General features: G+C 38.7%; 4 protein-coding genes and 1 pseudogene across 4 annotated transcripts in view; all 5 read right to left on the reverse strand.

The window, feature by feature from the left end:
* The window catches only part of LOC104765831, a 16,297-nt gene extending 4,598 nt beyond the window's left edge, over window positions 1-11,699 (reverse strand). The window contains exon 1 of the mRNA XM_019240863.1: window positions 10,806-11,699. Coding sequence (XP_019096408.1) covers window positions 10,806-11,699 — 894 coding nt within the window. The remainder of the gene's footprint in view (window positions 1-10,805) is intronic.
* LOC104765829 lies at window positions 8,107-9,127 on the reverse strand. Its single transcript, XM_010489603.2, has 2 exons — window positions 8,594-9,127; window positions 8,107-8,472 (listed from the first exon to the last, which is right to left on the reverse strand). Exons 1-2 carry the CDS (start codon window positions 8,925-8,927, stop codon window positions 8,333-8,335), a joined length of 474 nt encoding a protein of 157 aa, XP_010487905.1. The 5' UTR covers window positions 8,928-9,127; the 3' UTR covers window positions 8,107-8,332.
* Window positions 12,415-14,553, reverse strand: LOC104767648. The gene is made up of 4 exons (XM_010491644.1): window positions 13,774-14,553; window positions 13,415-13,687; window positions 13,244-13,335; window positions 12,415-13,162 (listed from the first exon to the last, which is right to left on the reverse strand). The coding sequence occupies exons 1-4, from the start codon at window positions 14,551-14,553 to the stop codon at window positions 12,415-12,417; spliced, it is 1,893 nt and encodes a 630-aa protein (XP_010489946.1).
* On the reverse strand, window positions 14,849-15,288 carry LOC104765832. Its single transcript, XM_010489605.2, has one exon. It carries the CDS (start codon window positions 15,250-15,252, stop codon window positions 14,971-14,973), a length of 282 nt encoding a protein of 93 aa, XP_010487907.1. The 5' UTR covers window positions 15,253-15,288; the 3' UTR covers window positions 14,849-14,970.
* LOC104767649 overlaps window positions 15,389-17,795 on the reverse strand; it is a 3,991-nt pseudogene continuing 1,584 nt past the window's right edge.

The following is a 17,795-nucleotide window of genomic DNA, read 5'->3' on the forward strand; positions in this document are numbered from 1 at the left end:
TTTTTTTTTTTTTTTTTTTTCTTGTATCTTTTGTTTATGATATGGTTGTAAGTTTCGCATGTGAAAAATACTCAAAACTAGTGACAACTTGTTCTAGACTCATCAAGCAAGAGTCCAAATGAATATAAATTATTTTCTTATTTTCTTACCGAAATACCTCAAAGTCTGTTCTAGATTTGTTGGAAGCGGAACTTCTCATGTGGATTTATTATTTTCTACAAATAAGCCAATAAATCTCACTAATATAATAGACGTTCGAAATAACGTTCGTGATACGAAAATACATGAATGTTTTAAAAAAGATTTGATTAAGCATATCAATCAAAACTTTGGTGCAACCTAACAATAAAACCGAGTTCATTTCTTTTCTCCTACCCTGTTTTCTCTATTACAAATTTACAATTAATATTTGTATTTTTTTTAAGTTTTGTAAAATATATTTAATATTTCTGAATTATGTAAAATATTTTTGTTTTCTTTTTAATATAATATAAGTAATTTAAATAATCATTTTATCATTTTAGATTATTAAAATTTGATAATTAATAAACAATTGTTTAAAAAATATTATTTTAATGATTAAGCAACCTTCATAGGGGTTTTCTAGTGAAGGATGTTTTTGTTTAAAAATATTAGTAGATTGATTTGATTAGTTTAATATTAATTATATGATCATTTTATTTTTGAACGACTTAGATAGGTTTCTCTAGTGAACATGGTCTTAGGTCTACTAATTAAGGTTCGGAAAGTGACAGTAAATCCCTAAACCTGCTTAATTTTGTGCTAAGTATATTCATTTTCGTATGGGCTTATATCGAGGTGATAGCCCATCATGCTCAAGTGGTTAAGTGAACTTTTTTTTTTTGTTTTTCAACCAAACATTATATTAAATTAAAAAAGAACTCCAAGATTGGTTGCTCAAACAGGAGGATAAGAGTTTACAAAGGAAGTTTTAGAAATTAAACATCTCGACGAACGAGCAAGACAGTCTGCTTTCACATTGGACACACAAGGGATCCTGCTAAGAGTGAAGGCGGGGAAGGAGGATCTGAGCAAGGAAAAATCATCCAGCAGATTCGAAAAAGCGGGCCAATCATCAAGGGTCTGGACCATCGCGACTAACTCTGCACAATCCGTCTCAAAAGCGTGACAGTCGACTCCAACCGCTAGAAGGGACTCCATAGCCCAATCAGAGCTTGTAACTCCGTATGCAAGGGGGTAGGACTACGTCGAAGACTACGTGTTCCCAGGAGGAGCGTTTTGTCCTCATTATTACAGTACCACCAACCCAGACCTTCCAAAGGATCTGAGCCTTTCTAGGATCCATCAACCTGACACCAAGGAAAGGGTTCCCTATCCTCCAAAATTGGCGAGAACTCCAAATATCTCTCATAAAAAGATTTGGCTTCCTCCCATAATAATTTATCATTAACCGCTTGATTTATAATGTCAATAGGTTCAGCGTCAATTCCCTGAAAAACTTTTTTATTCTTGTCCTTCCAAATTGACCATAAAATCCAAGGTAGACGAAACGCAATATCTGGAACCCCAGATTGAGAAGACGCCCGCCAATAAATAAAAAACAGATTCGAATAAAGTGAATCATAGGGAAAACCCTCAGGGACTAGTGATACCGACGACAACTCCCACATACTACATGAACAGGGACACTCAAAGAGAGCGTGGTTTATAGTCTCCAACGCAGAGTCACACCGTTTACACAGAGCATCACATCGGACACCCCGATGAGCAAGCCGTTCCAATACAGGGAGAGTACCCGAAGCAAGCTGCCAGAAAAAATGTTGGACCTTCGGAGGAACCGCAATTTCCAAGCCTGTTCTCGAAGAGCCGAACACAATGGCCCGATCTCAACTGCCGTAATTAGATCCCTAGCGAACCGATATCCCGATTTGACCGAATACTTACCCGAATTAGTAAAATGCCATACTAAATGATCCGGTTTAAAAGTTTTACTAACCGGCATACTCCAAATAATCTGAATATCCACTGGATCCATTTACCCCTCAAGAATAGGCAAATGCCATTCTTTCGTAATTAGATTTATTAAATGGTTAACCATCAAATTCGGATGTAACAATCTCCCCCGGCCATTAGCTGATCGTGGCCGATGATCTGGTATCCACAGATCCCGCCAAACCGAAATATAACATCCTGAACCTATCGCCCACCGTGCACCTTGTTCCACCAAATGTTTTGTTGAATAAATACTCCGCCATGCGAAAGAAGGAGAATATGGTTTTTTTGCCATAAGAGGATGTTTATTCCTAAAGTATCGTCCTCGCATCACCCGAGCCATTAAGGAAGACGGATAATGAATTAACCGCCAATACTGTTTAGCCAACATTGCATCATTAAATTGTTCCAGAGTCCGGAAGCCAAACCCTCCTTTATCTTTGCACATGTTATCCCAGGCTACCTAATGCATACCTCGTGCCTTATCATTCGATTTCCACCAGAACTTAGAAATAGCACTTGCTAATTTAGACGTTAGCTCCTGTGTCAGTTTGTAGCACAACATAACATGAGTCGGTAGAGCTAACGCCACCGATTTTAGCATGACTTCCTTGCCACCTTTCGACAACAACTTTGCAGACCAACTATTGACTCGATCGTGATCATTAACATAATTAAAAACCTTAGTTCTCGAACCTTGAAGACTATGGGATACCCAAATAGGAGCCCATACCGCCTTCTTTAGTAATTCCCGTTACTGATTTTAACTGCGTTCGTATGTCAGATGGGATCTTCTTACCAAACATAATAGAAGATTTCTCCAAATTAACCTCTTGGCCCGAGACTTTACCGTAATTACCTATTATTTCCATCACCGTCCGACATTCTGTCGCCTCTGCTTTACAGAAAAATAAACTATCATCAGCAAACAACAAATGCGAAATTGTGGGACAATCCCGAGCTATTGAAATTCCTGTTAGTTTATTTTCCCGTTCAGCCTTTTTAATATTTGCTATTAAGACCTCTGTGCAAAGTATAAACAAATATGGTGACAGAGGATCCCCTTGACGTAAGCCCCTCTTGGGACTAATAGAGCCTTGAGGTTGACCATTCAGAAGAACTTGATACGACACAGAAGATACACACCACATAATCCATGAAATCCATTTCCTATCAAAACCTAACTTATCCATAACCGCTTCCAAGAAGTCCCATTCAACATGATCATATGCTTTACTCTTATCCGTTTTAAAAGCCAGGAACTCCGAATTACACCGACGATTAGTATTTAGCCCATGAAGCATCTCTTGGGCAACCAAAATATTATCTGTAATTAACCGACCAGAAACAAAGGCCGATTGAGTCTCTGACACCAGAGAGGGCAAGAAACGTTTAAGCCGAAAACATAGTACTTTAGAAATAATCTTGTAACTCACGTTACAAAGTCTGCTCGGCCTAAACTCCGTCATCCGCTGCGCTTGATCAGTCTTAGGAATGAGACAAATATTTGTCTCATTTAAACGTGGGTCAAAGCAACCCATACGGAAAAACTCCTTAATCAAGGCGACCAAATCCCCTTTTAACGATGACCAAGACCGTTGAAAAAACAAAGCCTTCATCCCATCAGGCCCTAGGAGTTTTCTCCCGATGCATAGCAAATAGGGTTTTCCGAACTTCCGATTCAGAAATGTCCCTAGTTAGGTCTCTGTTCATATTGTTAGTAATAAGTGGGGTAAGCTCCTGGATCATCTCTGAAATACCCGTGACATTCGATTTCTTGAAAAGATTCTCAAAATAGTTTGTAGCAATTTTCTCCATACCCTGAGGTGTTTCATCCCAGACATTATCTACACCAAATAAACCAAGAATCCGACGCACCCGACGCTGCTTAGTATAGGCATGAAAATATTTTGTATTTTTATTTCCAACCCTTAACCAAAATTTTCTACTTTTTTGTTGCCAATATACTTCCTCATCACGATATGCCTCTTTCAATTTTCTCTCTATGTCCCAGATTTGTTCCTGCGAAACCGAGTCATCCATCTTTGCCTCCTGCAAAGCCGCTTTCAAAGAGGAAATAAGCGAAGGACCAGAACAAAAATTATTCTTGCGCCACCATAAGATCGAGTTTCTACAATCCTTTATCTTATCCACGAAATACGGTATCCAAAAATTTCTTGTACGACTCCACCCTGTCTCGACCGCCCCTGCTAGACCATCCTTTCCCAACCATCGCTTATCTAAACGGAACTGCCAGTTCCTTCTCCTGCATGTCTTCAGGCAAGTTGCTAAAATTGAACAATGATCTTAACCAATCATCTCCAAATAATCCACCTTCGAGTTTGGATAAAAACTATGCCAGTCCTCATTACCCAAGGCATGATCTAACCGACAACGAACCACCTGATTATTACAACGATTACCTCTCCAGGAAAGTTGCTCCCCTTAACAAGGAAATTCAAACATCCCACAATGTCGAATTAAAGTACTAAATGGTACAAAAGAAGAGGCTGGTCGCAGAGCGCCCCCCTGTTTCTCATGGTTCCCAATCAACTCGTTGAAATCTCCAATTAAGAACCTAGGGTCAACCCGAAAAGATCCAATATCTGATAACTTATCCCAAACCCTCTGGCGATGTTGAGGAACTGGATCATCATAAACAAAAGACAGAAAAACCAATTGTTGTCCAAAGAATGCTTGGGTGTCAGTAATACGATCACTATCATAGAGAATAGAAAGTTTTATTTCATCGATGAAAAATAAAGCTAAACCACCACTAGACCCGCGGGGTTTAACTGTAAACAATTTATTATAACTAAACTTATTATGAAATTTTTGTAAATAATAAAAACATTTTTTCGTTTCTGAAAAAAATAAAATGTCTGGTCGATACTTCTTCCACAAATCTCCTAAATAATTCTCTGTCAGGTCCGCCCCAATGCCCTGACAGTTCCAACTCAGGATCTTCACGTTTGAGCCGGTGGTTTCGTGAGCGCTACCGTCCCTTTCTTGACTTGACGACCACCTTCCAATCATCTTCTGCGATGGGAAACGTTGTCCTGTCTCCCTGTCCCCTTCTGTTTGTTCCCTGCACCTGCAGGTTTAGACAAAACCTTAGCTAACAATCATTTCCCGAGAGAAGCCAAAGCCATGGCAGCCCTCCTAGGAGCAGTAACTCCTTTTTTAACACTTTGCCTGTTTACACTCCGTCTATGAATGTTCGATTCCCCTAAAGTGATATCAGCCAATGCACTATTTACAGATCCCAGAACTATATCAACCGGAGCTGAAATAAGAATGGTACCTGACGAATTATCATCCTTGGTGGTTTGAAGTTCAGTCCCCTGTCCCAAAATAGGCTCACCCTCCTTACCCAACTCACCCTCAACCAAGTCGGAGTCACCACCCTCCAGACACTCGCCATCCTCCAACAAGTCATTAGTCTCCTCCATAAGATCTGGATCCACCAGACCCTTCACCAAACCGTCATCAATGGCATCCCAGAAGCCGAACCAAACTGCAGCTATGAAGCCATTTTCTCCACATTATCCTCTTCCTGTACCCGCTGCTCAGTGACACTATGTTTGGCTCTGTACAAAGGCTTAGGCCACACCGGTCCCAAACACTTGCGATTGAGATTAATAGAGGGAGTCTGTCCCAGAAAGTCACCATTCAACACGTGATAACCTTGCTGCCCACCAAAACCAATGGAATCACCAGCAGTGAACTGTTTCTTCTGGCCCTAAACCGAACCAAAAGATCTCTCATGATGTCCAGAATTAACAGGACCCAAATCACCGACATTAGGATCTTGATTGTGAAAATCCAGAGGTCTCTTAACAACCTTTCTTGGTTTCTCCCACCCACCTTCATTATGATAACCCCCTTGTTTAGCTTGAAGATGTTGTCGCTGACCACCCCTCTTATCCGTTTGATGCTCCACAGCCTGCTCACCGGACCCCTTTTGCAAGTCTGGACACCCTCTCATCTCATGAGTAAGGCGATAACAATGACCACAGTAACCCGAAAGCTTCTCATACTCAAGAGAAACATTGATCTCATCTACAGTAGCAAAGGGAACAACCAGCTTTAAGAGAATAGGATTAAAACCATTAACAGTCACGCAAAAGCTCCATGACTCCTCATCAATTTCCCTAAGTATACCAACCTTCTTAGCTATTGCTCTTAAAGTTGCATCCTCCCAAAGATGCATTGGAATACCAGTAACCTTCACCCAAAAATTAATAGCAGAAGGATAAGTGGATGAGATAATCGGCTCCCACTTCACCAAAGAAACCATCCACCCATCAAAGTGATATGGCCCATTCTGCAAAACCGACTGAATCTCCTCCTCTGCTTCAAAGTTAAACTGGAACAAACCTTGCCCCAAATCAGCACCCACCACCTTGTCTTCCATCTTCCAAATCTTAGGCAAGTTAATTAGCAAAGACTCCATCCTCTGAATACTCGGATTCATCAGACGCCCAATAAGAGTCATCGAGAACTGTTGGATTGATATGTTTATATTTTGTCTCTGCTTAGCATGTATTTGTCATGCATTTAGCTAGAATAACTAGTCGTTTTGCATCAATTTCTAGCCTCTTTTGTACACTTTGAATATTTAGGTAGTTTTTGCATCATCCTTGCATACATTGTGCATTTCGGAGTATTTCAGGTCTCTAGGAGATGTCAGAAACACATCGTCCGAGACGTTGGTCGAGTCGCCATTCGAGTCCACGTCCTTCGAGTCGACCCAACACCATTCGAGTCCACGTCCCTTGAATCACCACTCTCGAGTCATCACTTGAGCCACCGGTAGAGGGATTCAGCTTTCATTGTTTTCATAAACGTTGTAGAGAATTGAATCATATTTCCAACGCCGTTTATTTCAAGTCAATCGGAGGCGTGGTTCAAGAGTTATCATCGTTTTAGTGGATACAAATACACCGAGCTCGAGTCGCATCACCTCCACTCGACCCAGCTCGAGTCGCATCACCTCCACTCGACCTAGCTCGAGTTGCATCACCTCCACTCGACCCACCTCAAGTCGTGTGACCTCGACTCGATCCGTTCCACTCGACCGCACCACAGGGAGAGACGACACGTGACTCGACCGCACATGTTTGGTTTCACACGCTTCAGGAGATTCCCGAACCGACTCTATCTTGTAAGTTTTAGGGATTCACATGTTTTTACTATATATAAATTTTGTTTAAGTCTTGGTTTGGGACATCTTATCTTTTATCTCATTTTGTTCTTAAGGTTTTACCTAGCCTCTAAAAACGTTCTCAGACTTTGTATCCATATATCTTTTAATTCATTGAGTTTTTGCATATGATTTCTTCTACAAACTTGTTCATCTCATTTTTATGTATCTAAGAATGCTTGTTTCAATGTTTTCTGGGTTTGCATCTTTGATGATGATTTTCGGATCTGAGTAGTGTGGTAGTTCTTGAGGATGGGATAGATTAGGTGGAGGATCTTAGGATGTAGAGTGTTTAAGCTTTGATTCGTATGATTCCCTTCTGGACTAGAGTTAGAAATACTTGTTCCTCTCTGATCAATTGGAACTAGGTCTTAGACATTTCCGCACCCAAAAGGTATTCGATGAAATGTCTGATCAACTAGTGCCAGAGACTTACGTTCCTAGCCTAAGAGATTAGTTGTCTAGGATGTTTGTTGACGTGAATGAACTTGTTTGTCATGCCATGCTTGATCATGTTTCTCTAGCGAGAGCTAGGTTTGGAAGTGGTTGAATCTGAGTAGCTTCTGTCAAGAGATTGGATTAGCTAAGTCGTGATGTTCATTATTTAGGGATAGTTTGCTTGTGGCATGTTGAACACTCTGTAGACTAGGATACTCTACCGACATCAATTACCCTCATCCTTAGGACTTGTATCTTTCTGATTTTTATTACATTCCTGAGACTGTTTCGTTTCTTGCTGTTTAGTTCATGCTTAGACTCGTTTCTCTTTTCATTCATTTTCGCTCCTTGTCACATTCTCGTTTCTAGTTCTGAGACTCATTTCCGTTTTGCATTTTGATCATTCTAGGATTGTTAGACAAACACTCGTTTTGAAATGGCTTGACTTGTGAAATTTTGATTGCATCTTGAGTGACTAGCATCATCCCATTTGGATTGACACCTTAAGTACTACAATTACATAAGGTTAATTGAACCTGCTAGGACACACAAAAATCCTAGTATCATGGATCGTCTGAGCCAGAACAGAAGAAGCAATCCTCACCGTTTCAGTACGAACCAACGGAGCTTTGCCTTTGTTAAGCGACACTTGAGCCATGTTAAACCACCAACCGAACAAACGAGAAGCAGACCACAAAGAACTCAGAAAATCTCTTAAGGAAACAAATAACTCGCCAAAGAATAAGACGATATGAGAGCGAGAATGTGAAAGTTGAAACCCTGTATTCCATCGGCTAAATAACCCTTGAATATGCCTCCAATTCGAAATATCCCTTGACAGAGATACACGAAATCTGCCAGGCCCAAAAATTCCAAAAACAATCAAGCAAAATCCCGTGACCTCTAATTCGAAATCTGAAAATATTCTCAATCTGACGAACCATAAAAGAATAAATGGACAATAGCCATACTTACCAAAACACGAGATCAATCCCATAATACACTCGAGAGAAACCTCAATCAGGAAGGAAGGAGAATCTCGATACAATACCAATATCATATCCAATCTCCACACAAACAACGACCAGATCCTATCAATCCCGATAATAACTTCTGCCGAATCAATCCGAATCAACCAAGAGAGATCCGATCGAACCCAGATTCCTTTTAGGTAGCTCGAATCCCTCGACCCCAAAGGAATCGCAAACAGATTCGAGGACGGATTTTCGATCCATCCCCAATCCCCATTCTCAAACAGATAGCACGGAAGGCCATCCCTCCGTCCCTGAAGAACGCAAAAGCAGAGCATTTCAAACCCTAGAACTCGTCGCCGAAACCGTCGCCATTTTCAGAATTTCAGAACTTGTGACAGTTAATACACTAAGATTAAGTGAACTTATCAAGAGAGCGATATAAAATTGAAAATTAAATAGCTCATAAAGAGCTTTATATATTGTGCAAAGAAATTTAAAGGGGAAAGATTAATTGAAAAACACCAAGCTTGATTACTTACTCTTGATTGATTGACCCATTGTTTATATCCTACTATATTAATTATATTAATTGAGAAGTACATTTATAAAAATAATATTAAAAGTGTAAAAACTTAATTAGAATGTCATTAGAAATAGTTTAAAAAAAATTATAAAGATAATTAAGACAATTCAAATAAAATAGATAAAAAATTAGTGTATTAAAAATAAGATATTTAGAAATATCCATTCTAAACAACTAAGATTTCTATAGATATTATCCGATTAAATACAGATTTTTTTCGGAAATAATATCTACAGCAATGATCTGATTGTAAGTTATCTGGTGAATATGGCTAATAATAAATAACAAATATATATATATATATATATATTTCAAATTTAATTTAAATAAAATATTCAGCCCATATTTTAACGTGAGTTAATATCTAGTATGAAATTATGAATCCTCAGTTGCTAAGAACCCTAATTACATAGGATAATAATGGATCCCATGAGCTAGAGACTATTTTAGACTTTTTATGAGTCCTCTAATTTAATACCGAACCCATATAAAATTTCATTGAAATAGATTATGGCTCCCATTTGTGAAGGCTTTTAAGACTTTAAAAATATTTAAAAGTCTTCAAAACATTTTATCTGCTAATCAAGGCTTTATGACTTTTTTATTTTTAAAGTTCCACAACCACTTTCATTTTTTTCTTCTTTATTTCTTTTTTTAAGCCTCAAAATCACACAACCAGCAACTTAAAAAAAAAACTTATTTTCTTCCCCCATCATAATCAAAAACTCATTATAAATTTACATATATTTTTGCACTTTTTTTTTTGTCAACCAAACATTAAATTAAAAGAAAATCTCACAAATTTTTTTTTATGAATTAATTATCAGCATTTTTTTCTTTCTTTTAACATCCACTTCTCTTCAAAAAATTATTATTTTTATCATCACCACCCTATTTTTTACAATTTTATTATTTTGTCATTGTGTTACATATGGATTAGTATTTATCATGATTTATATTTATAAATTTATATATAATAATAATAATAAAATAAAAGTCTCAACGTTTAATATATACAGCCAAATTTTGATAATCAATTTCTCTACAACCACAAATAATAGTCGTTACGGATCGGGACATAGACCGTGAAACAATCAAAAGAGAAACAAAGAAATCATTATAATATACATAATATCCTATTTTGAGGATTAAATAAAAAAACGTCCTTAAGTAAAATTTCAGAACAAAATTGGTGTTGATGAGACATGAGATTGGTAGTACTACCTGATGACTTAATAAAGAAGTTGTCTCAACGTAGATGGCACTTCATAACTTAATAAAGTAGTTGTATTGGGTTAGAATTCTTTTTGATTGAGTCTCTGTGTAAGATGTTACAGGCACGAACTGGATCGCCATCTATGTCAGAAAACGAAGTGAACTAACCCAAAACATATCCGAATATTGAGGCGTGGAGAAAGAACCAAAGATTTGATTCAGTTCAATGTATGTTTGAGCCTTTAATCAAGAAGTGAAATACTCACATTCGTAGTCAAAATATATTTAGCTAAAACTTTTCTTACGGATGAACGAAATGACAAATTAAACTTGCAATGCTTCAATGAAATTTCTAAATACGGTCTATACCGAGAGAGATCATTGTAGACAATCTTCGTAGGCGACCGAAGTCTACATCTTTCAGCAGCAACCTAACGTCCTGTGACTCCAACTCTTCCTCGACCTTGAAGAATCTACGGTGAACTTCCTTGAGTAATTTTAAAACGTTAGCCAATCCACCGTTGTTTTCACTCTCGTCTGTTTTTTCCTCGGAGTGATGCTTCGACAATCGGCTTTCGAACCTAAAATACTTGTACCTGCCAATCAACACTAGGTTACTCTTGTGATTAGGCCAAGCTTTACACGTATCATCCACAATCACCACTCCACGTTCATCAGCCAAAACCAAATCAAGTGTCTTCGTATGAGGACTCTCGTTTCTTGTTATCACTCTATGCCCAAAATAGAGTTTCTTCGGATCAATCAGCTTCAAAATGGATTTAGCGTATCTGCGAGTACCCTTTGTGTAAACATACATTGTGAACAGCTCGTTGGCTTCTTTCAAGAAGTCGCCAACAAAAGGTCGTAGCTTCAGCAAGTATTCGATGGTTATGGCCGGTATGGGATCTCCTCTGACCTTCATCTTCCACAGATCTTCCCTTGTAGTTGAACCCGCTTCTTCGATGAGATACTTCTCTGCTTCGGAGAGACATCGAACCCTAACGGAGTGAATAAGCGTGTGGTCCAAGTCAAGAACAAGGTGAAGCTTCTTCATGTTGAGACAAGAGAAGTTCGTTGTGAGACGCTTCGTTAACGCTAAAGCCTCTTGGCTTAACTGTAAACCGTCGAAATGATAGACGAGTTCTCGGCCTTGGCTATTTTTGTCCACCTTTGATCTACAGACGGTGCAGACTCCGTGACGAATGTACCAGTGACCACAGTTATCAGGAGACAACAATGAAAACGAGAGTTCTTTCTTCTGCCTTTTGGATTCTGGTGGTTTCGATGATAGATCTTTATCTACCGACATGATTTTATCTGATCTATGAAATGAATCCTTTTGAGAACTGATCCGAGATCTTGGAGCGAAGTTAACAACAACAAAAAAACCCTAATTTGATGAGAAACCTGGTCAGAAGAGAGACCGAGATAGTAGTGTAACAGAAACTCAGATCTCATATATATATATATATATATATATATATATATATTTTTATATATATATCACTCGAGATCTCTCACTTGTCACGTATTTTACTAGGTTTGTTGAAAAAATAGGATTATATATATATATATATATATATTTTTTTTTTTTATATATATATCACTCGAGATCTCTCACTTGTCACGTATTTTACTAGGTTTGTTGAAAAAATAAAATCCTAAATCTGTATTTTTTTTGCTAAACCTTCGTTTTGTTGGCTTATCTACTTGATAAGTCCCTTTGTGGCAAATTCGTAAATACACTGCCATACACAATTTATACAAATGGACGTTGATAAGATATTGTAACTTATTACTAAAAACGTTACGTAATTAACTAAAAGTCTAAAACCATCAAAAAAATAGATACCAAAATCGTGACGTAATTAATATTTCTGCTACTTACCCCATTCCGGTTTGGTTCGATACAGTTAGACTTATCATCCACTAAACCAAATTAAACTTCACTTGAAAATTCTAGTACCTTGTGGCCTCAACTGGAAACAATCAACAGATAAACAAAAAAAAGTAACATTGTCTTTTCAGAAAAAATGTTGTTGTTGTTGATGATGAGACATGAGATTGTTACTACGTTGATGACTTAACAAAGAAGTTGTCTCAACATGTTTCAATAGAATCCTATAAATCTTGTTTCTTACCCTACGACAAGCCTCTGTTTCAGACTCTGTCATCATCATTATCACCACTTCCTCTTCTTCTTCTTCTTTGTCTCCTTTAACAATGGCGTCTAACCAATCACTCACCCGTTTAATCTGATACATTGTTTCCCCTACTTGTTGACTGCTCATCTCTCTCCACTTTGTTCCAACACTGATCTCATCTAAATACTTCTCGACTCGGCTTAGATACCAACTTCTTCCTTCTTCCCTAAGCCAGTTTCTGAGTTCGTTCGATGCTCTTCCTAACCTCTCCTTTCTCTGTCCTAATCCCGGGTCAATTTCGCTTGTGTTACCTTCACGGTCTTCGATTTCATGAGAAATAAGGGTAAGACCCTTTCTCCCGGGGCTCTGTGTAGGCTTACTTGCAGATAAAGTAACCAGTTTGAGATCGGTAGCCAATGCTGATTTGATCCACTGAGTCGCCTTTTCGCGTCTCTCATCCCCTGTTTTCACTATGTTGGAATTGCAATGCTCTGTTTCTTCAGTTGATAGTGATTGAATGATGAGCCTGCTCTTGCTTAACTCATCTTGGAAACTCAAGAATTCTCCAATTCGTAGCTCTTGATTTTGATGATGTTGGTCTCTCTTGTCCGAAAGCTCCGAGTATGACCTAGAACATTTCAGTTAGAAAATTTCTTGAGCAAGAAGATACAATTAGTTGTGTTGTGTCTCAAATTAAAGGGAAGCGTACCTTAGACATTTGAGCAATCTTTCAGCAGCTGAAGCCTCTAGCAATGCTTGGGATGCAGCTCGAATAGCCGTATCTCTCTGTCTCAGAACGTCCTGCCAAATTCACGAATGAACTCTCTCTTTAATACAGATCAAAACACATTTTATGATTCGATCAAAAGCTATTACTTACCTTTCCGAGATTTACAACTTTTGGAGGAAGTGAATTCCAGAGGATCTCTGTCTCTGTCCAGCTTCTTTTCCTCGATATCGAATCCGAGGATTCAAGGGTTTTGCTTTTAGGTGGAAGAAGGTTCTTACTCCTATTACTTCCATTTCCACAGCTTAAGCTTTTAGCCCATCTTGGAGATGGTGAAACTACACCATCTCTTCTTCTTGTTCTACTACTACTACTTGACTTCTCCTCTATCCCTCCATAACTTCGGACAGAAGGAGAAGGCGAAGCCTGAAAATTTATTGAAAAAAAACAAATATCAGAATTTGTCTAAGCAGATGATGTAATTGCCAAAAGTCATTTTCTGTAAAACTTACGGCAGCAGAACTTCGAGTTCTTGAAACATGTTTAGGGTCAAGATCATGAGTTTTAATCATGGATGGATCTAATGACTCTCTTCTCTTTCTATTATCACTCAAACCTATCCAGCTTCTTCTCCTAGCTACAGACGATAAAGACGAAGAGCAACTCGAAACCATTGATTCTGTATCATCTATTTCTTCCATTACACTCGAAAGGTTTTTGGATAACCCTAAATCCGTAAAATTTAACTCAGAGACGCTCGAGTTATTCCATCTTGTTCTTCTTGGCCTCTTAACTTGTTGATCGTAGCTTTGCTCAATATCCGATATACGGCCACAGAACTTTTCGATCCTTTCTTTAGGGATTAGATCGATTGGATCACCGATGCAAACCCTTCGACCTGGAGTTGGTCTAATGCCTTTGATCATAGGAACTGGATAAGCGAATTCAAGCTTCTCGACGAATATCAATTGACCGATTTGTAACTTGTCGTAGAGAACAAGATCGTTCTCTTCTCGAGGCAATGAGACATACATTGAATGTGTTGAATCTGATATTCTCAAGAAGAAACCTTTGTTTGGCCATAACCCTCCAGCTGCTAACACAGGGATTATGCTTCTTATCTGCAGCAAAACCGGTCTGTGATCAACGTCTCTTCGCACTTTCCCGACTCCCATTTCTTCTAGAAGCTTGAAAAGAACGCCTGATCTTAATTCTGCCATTGCTTGTAATTGTATCAGAAGAAACACAAAGAGGCAAGAACAGAGAAGGCTACGTTTCTCAATCTGTTGCATGTATACAGACAAGAACAAGATTGGTGGAATCTAATGTGTTTATGTTTTGATTCTTTTCAAAATGGAGTAAAAGGGTTTTTTGGGAAATCTTTAACTGTTTTTCTTATGATCAAAAGCCCTAATGTGGATACTTCTTCCTTGATTGCCAAGCAATCAACAGCATTTTTTTTGTTCCTTTGTTTATCATTAAGTTGTTTTGACAGTTTCCTTTACTATTTTTGGTCATTCTTGTTAATAAGTCAAATTAAGGAAAAACACAATTGAGTTTTGTATTTGATCATTATAGTAATTTAAAAAGAAAAAAAAATAAGTTAATTTCATTGATAGATCAGATTTATTACAAATTTAAATAACAGAAATATAAAATCAGAATTATAATTGTTTCTTTCTTACATAAAATCATCAACTCTATGCAAGCTAAGTCTTTGTTGCTATATCTTGAGAAGAGGAATCTTTATTCACATTTTTTTGACCAAAACCTGAAGATCTTTGATCAGACATATCCATTATAACAGGTGGATTGTACTCTGATTTAGTTCGACGGTGAGAAGATCCCTGTACTGAAGAAGAGCCTTCTTGTCCCATCATTAATGGTCGATAGCTTCGGCTCGATCCTACAGACATCGATCGATACATCTGATGAGCACGGTTATGGTCTTTCTTGATAGCATGAATCAGATATGGAATTAACCCCTCCATGAAAATTTTATGTTTATGTAATACCAAAAATATATCTTATAGAAACCTACTATTTATATCATGTGGCATAAGAAGAAAAGTTAAAATTTTCTTTGTATTATGTTGACTACTATATATCTCGGTTCAAATATTTGGATAAGAATTGACCCTGTTTGTGGTATTATACCAAATTTTTATTTAGGTTTTTGGTCATAATTGATGATAGCATTACAGTATTGACTTTTGAAAATAACAACTATAGTAGGCTTTTTGACAATAACACCTGTAGTAGAAGAATCTATGGGCTCTGTTGTTTTCTAGATGGAAACCGTTGAATCTCTGGCCAATCTAACGTTGAGATGATGATAGATTTGTTGATCACTGTTAGAGCCGATAACAAGCGTGTGGTGTCCTGTGACCAGTTTCCTTTTACCGTGAGTATCCACAAGGCTAAGTTCTTTGCAGACATCAAACTCAACGGTAACTTTCTCTGTCATGCTTCTTCCAACTTCTACTCTCTCAAACCCTATCAGTTGCGTCTGTGGCACGCCACCACCCACCAAAGACTTTGAACACTTTGGCGGTTTCCAGAACACCAGCACCACATGGCTTCCAGACCGTAGCCCGTGGTTCTTGACCCCGATAACGATCCGGATCTTGAGATTGTGGCAGTTTACGGTGGAGATGTCGACAGATGTTGTCTTGTTTAGGTTCAAGATCGGATTGGTTTTGATGTGTATGAACGATGGAGCCGAGAGAACAAAAGTAGAGTAAGAAGAGTAGCTAAGTCCGTATCCGAAATTGTAAACCGGTTTCCCTGTGTAGAATCTGTAAGATCTTCCAGGGAAACCAGAGGTTGAGTTAGGTCTCATGTTCATGTCTGTCATCGCAACCTTATCTGCAAATTCCTGTGAGTACCATGTCTCTGGTAGTCTCCCAGCTGATGCAACAACAAACAAAAATAAGTACGTAATGATGTCTAGGTTTAAATAGGGTTTAGGGTTTAAATTAGAGGCTTACAAGGATTGTAGTCACCAAAGATGACTTGAGCTATAGCGTCTCCTCCAGCTTGACCAGGGTATCCGACCCATAATACCGCGCTAATCTTGCTCAGACTCTTGGCGAAGGAGATATCTATAGGTCCAGCAGACATTATGACCAAAACAACTGTTTTCTTTGCAGCACTAGCCATATCTCTCACCAGCTTTTCTTGATAACCCGGAAGCGTTAGGTTAACCCGGTCAAGACCCTCTGCCTCTACCGTCTGATCCAATCCAACCACCAAAACCGTCACATCAGCCTCTGAAGCCGCCTTGACTGCTGCTGGAATCAGTGTTTGGTCATCGCATTTGACATCTTTACATCCCAGCTCGTAAACAACCTTTTCGGATACATACTTTTGTAGCCCTTGTAAAGGGCTTGTGTACTTACAAGGCACACCCGCATAGTTACTAATCATAACCTTTGTAGCATTTGCATTTGGACCTATAACCGCTAGTTTTTTAACCGCGGTCTTTGACAATGGAAGATCTCCTCTGTTCTCAAGTAGTACAATCCCCTGTTTCGCGGCTTCCAGCGCAAGCATTTGATGATCCTTGCTGCAAACATCAGACGGTCCAAGATGACCAAAGGGAAGCGATTTTGGATCTCCATCGAAGAATCCGAGCCTCATGAGAACAATGTAGTTGTAAATCAGCGCTTCATCAACTTCTGATGCGTTCAATTTCTTAAGCTTCACTGCATTCTCTGTGTACTTACCTAGAAAGTCTCCACAGTTCATGTTCAAACCTGTTTCAGACAATAACAACATATTTTACTTCTCATAGATCAAAAATGGCATTTCTAATATAATGATGATCTAAAGTTTCTTGCCTGCTTTGAGAGCGATAGCAACTGCGTCTTCACGTGTCTTGGTGTAATGAATGTCGTCGAAATAGACCTGAATGGAATCACAATCCGAAACGATGTACCTGCGACCATATAACTCTATCTTTAGGTCAAATTGGTTCTTCTAAAGGGGCAAGAAAGTAGAAAACGATACTGACCCGTCAAGACGCCATTGGCCTCGGATAACTCCACGAAGAAGATTAGGGTCTGCACAAGTTGGGATACCATTAACTCTGTTGTAAGAACACATCACACTGCTCACTCTCCTTCCTCTACACAGCTCTTAAATGGCGGCTGATACGTGTCGTCCAAGTCTTGATTAGTTACCTTCCCACCAAAACAATCACAAACACATCAACACTAAGGTCAATTCTAAGGAATTGAAATATATGTATTTATATATTACCTTGGCGTCGAAGTGGAATCTATCGATGCCTTTCCAGTTATCAAGATCGTAAGCAGTGTAATGCTTGCAGCAGCTAGAGACCTTAAGCCGCCGTGAGTTTCCGGCGTCGTGAACGTCTTGTAAGCCCTTAACGTAGTTCACAGCGTATTTTGAAACAACGAGAGGATCCTCCCCAGGCGTCTCTTGACCACGACCCCATCTTGGATCTCTAAAGACGTTAACGTTGGGACTCCAATACGTTAGGCCAGCAAGTCCTACGTTGTGCATCGCT

This window comes from Camelina sativa, chromosome 19, assembly GCF_000633955.1.
Source record: "Camelina sativa cultivar DH55 chromosome 19, Cs, whole genome shotgun sequence".
Classification (NCBI taxonomy): Eukaryota; Viridiplantae; Streptophyta; class Magnoliopsida; order Brassicales; family Brassicaceae; genus Camelina; species Camelina sativa.